The sequence below is a fragment of the Puntigrus tetrazona genome, unplaced genomic scaffold (assembly GCF_018831695.1).
Source record: "Puntigrus tetrazona isolate hp1 unplaced genomic scaffold, ASM1883169v1 S000000202, whole genome shotgun sequence".
Taxonomy (NCBI): Eukaryota; Metazoa; Chordata; class Actinopteri; order Cypriniformes; family Cyprinidae; genus Puntigrus; species Puntigrus tetrazona.
In genome coordinates, this window is record NW_025047870.1 from 1 (window position 1) to 2,347 (window position 2,347).

The 2,347-nt window shown below is 45.3% G+C and overlaps 1 protein-coding gene across 1 annotated transcript; it reads right to left on the minus strand.

Annotated features, from left to right (window-relative positions):
* Positions 1-260: 260 nt before the first annotated feature.
* On the minus strand, positions 261-2,267 carry LOC122333168 (regulator of nonsense transcripts 2-like; the record flags this gene model as incomplete). The annotated part of the gene is made up of 2 exons (XM_043230671.1): positions 1,820-2,267; positions 261-1,107 (listed from the first exon to the last, which is right to left on the minus strand). Coding segments are annotated over exons 1-2 (1,209 nt in total), but the record flags the coding sequence as incomplete, so codon positions are not given.
* Positions 2,268-2,347: the final 80 nt, after the last annotated feature.

The window sequence follows — 2,347 nt, forward strand, 5'->3', positions numbered from 1 at the left end:
TCTTATTCTTCATTTCACTTATATTTATTTTCATATAAAATAAAAAAAAAGAGAAATGCTGCCTTCTCAACTAGCTTTTTTTTCCTATCATAAATATTCTTACCAAATTAATTAAAAAAAGCATGAATCTGACACAAAAGATGCTTAGAGACTAAAAGACGCCGAACAAAATCTTGCCCTCTAGGAGGTAGCTTTACTATGAATTTTGCAGCGTCAACAATAAATTTAAATCGAATCGTAGGACAGCAATCAATTCCCACCCAAACCGGAGCCTCTTTACAGTGTAAAGGGAACACTGCTGTATCTGCGAAGCGCATCCAGACCGACCTGTTCTGCCTCTCGATGTTCTGCAGCTCTCGGTGGTCTTTCTTCAGGTGTTTGGTGAGGGAGGTGAAGTACTCTCTCAGCAGGTTCTGGAACGGCTGCTGCTTCTCCGCGTTGATGATCTGACTGGGAGGGAAGGACAGGCCGAACTTCTCCATGGCGTTCTTGACCTTCCTCGGCACCAGCCCGGCGATATCGTCTCCGCAGTGCTTGCAGAAGCTGATGATGACGGACACGTGAGTGTGCGTCTCCCGGTCGGCGCCGATGATGTTCTTCAGCTGCTCGTAGATGAGCGACAGGCCTTCTTTGTCCGTGAACAGACCCACGATGGTGAGCTCGGCGATGAAGCGCAGGTCGGTGCGCAGCTTGCTGACGTTGGGCGCCTTCTCCTCCTTCCTGGCCTCGAAGTGCCTCTTCCAGGCGGCGAGGAGGAGCGGAGCGAAGTCGGCGTAGCGCTGGTGGAAGAGAGAGCAGAGATGCACGGCGCAGCCCACGTCTGAGATCTTCAGCTTGGCCTCCACCATGGAGCTCACGGCCTCGCCGATGTACTTGCTGAGGTTGAGCGAGTCGAAGTCCTGCGAGAGCGAGGCGCGCTGCTGCTCGGTGAGCGTGCGGAGCTTCTTGACGAACGCCGTGTTCTTCTTCAGGCTGGAGTCCAGGCGGCTGAAGAAGGCCTCCTCGGGACGCATCTCCTGGGCGTGCTGGTTCTTGGCTCGAAGCTCTTTCCGGCCGTGGTGACGCTCCCAGGCCTCCTGCTGGAGCTGCTCGGCTTCCTCCTTCTCCCTGATGACACACAAACAAACAACTGTCATTAAACACGTCAATATATTTTTATGCATAACAAAATTAAGATTTTAGATTTTTATGCTTTTATTTTTTATATTCACAGCAACCTGTCAAAATAAAACTTCGGTTTAGACATTGTGCGAGAAATATATTATTATTATTTAGAATAGTGTATGTGATAGGATACTACCACCACTACTGTTTAAAAATGTTATTAAACTTTTTTTTAATAGCAAATCCCCTTTATTTGCCAAAAAAATAAAATGTTTTTAAATATAATTAATTAAAAGAAATTAGTTTTTACTGTTTTTCATACTTGTGAAAAAAACACAATTTTAGCAGTAAAGGATGGCATAGATATTTTGTACATTTTATTTTTTGTTTAACCTCATCATTAAAAATGGTGGGGGTTTTTTTTAATTACCATGTTTTTGTGTTTGGTTTTGGTTCCCGAGAACCGAATGCAGACATTTTGACAACGCTACAAAACTCTTTGGTCACTTTTAAACGCCATGCTAACGGTCTAATCAGATTCCATTATCTACACTAAGCTAAGCTAAAAGCGCTACGCCGGACCCGGAGATCGGCTGAATGGAGAATGAGCCTATTTCCAAAAGACAGGTGTGCTCCTTTAAAGTTTTGGTTGCACTTTATTCTGATCGATAGTCCACTTTAGATATTCTACTAACTATAAGCAAGTCCCTCTTACTTGAGCTGTGCAGCCTCTTCCTCTTTCTGTCGTTTGGCTTCCTCCTCCAGGAGCTTCTTCTCCTGCTCCTCCTGCTGTCTCTTCTCCTCCTCCTCTTTCTTCTTCTGCTCCTCCTCTGCCCTCTGCTTCTCCTCCTCTTTCTTCTTTCGCTCCCTCTCCTCCTTCTTCCTCTTGTCCTCCTCAGCCCGTCTCTTCTTCTCGTCCGCCGTCTTGCCTCCGTCCTTCTTTCCGCTCATCTTGGAGTCGTCTTTGCTCTTGTCTCGGGATGCGGCGGCCTGTCTGTCTGCATCTCTGTCTTTGTTCCCGAAGGAGGCCGTCTCTCTCTCCTCCATGTTGACAGGCTTCTTACGTTCAGCAGGCATACTGCTACTGCAAGACACGACAGAACAATAAAACAGATCATCAAATGATGAAGGGTTCTGTACACTTTTTTAATATTGTTTTGCATTTTTTATGTAATTCTGCATTGAAAAATATACTGGATATAAAAATATTTTGCATGAAGTATGCATGAATATATGGCAGTTT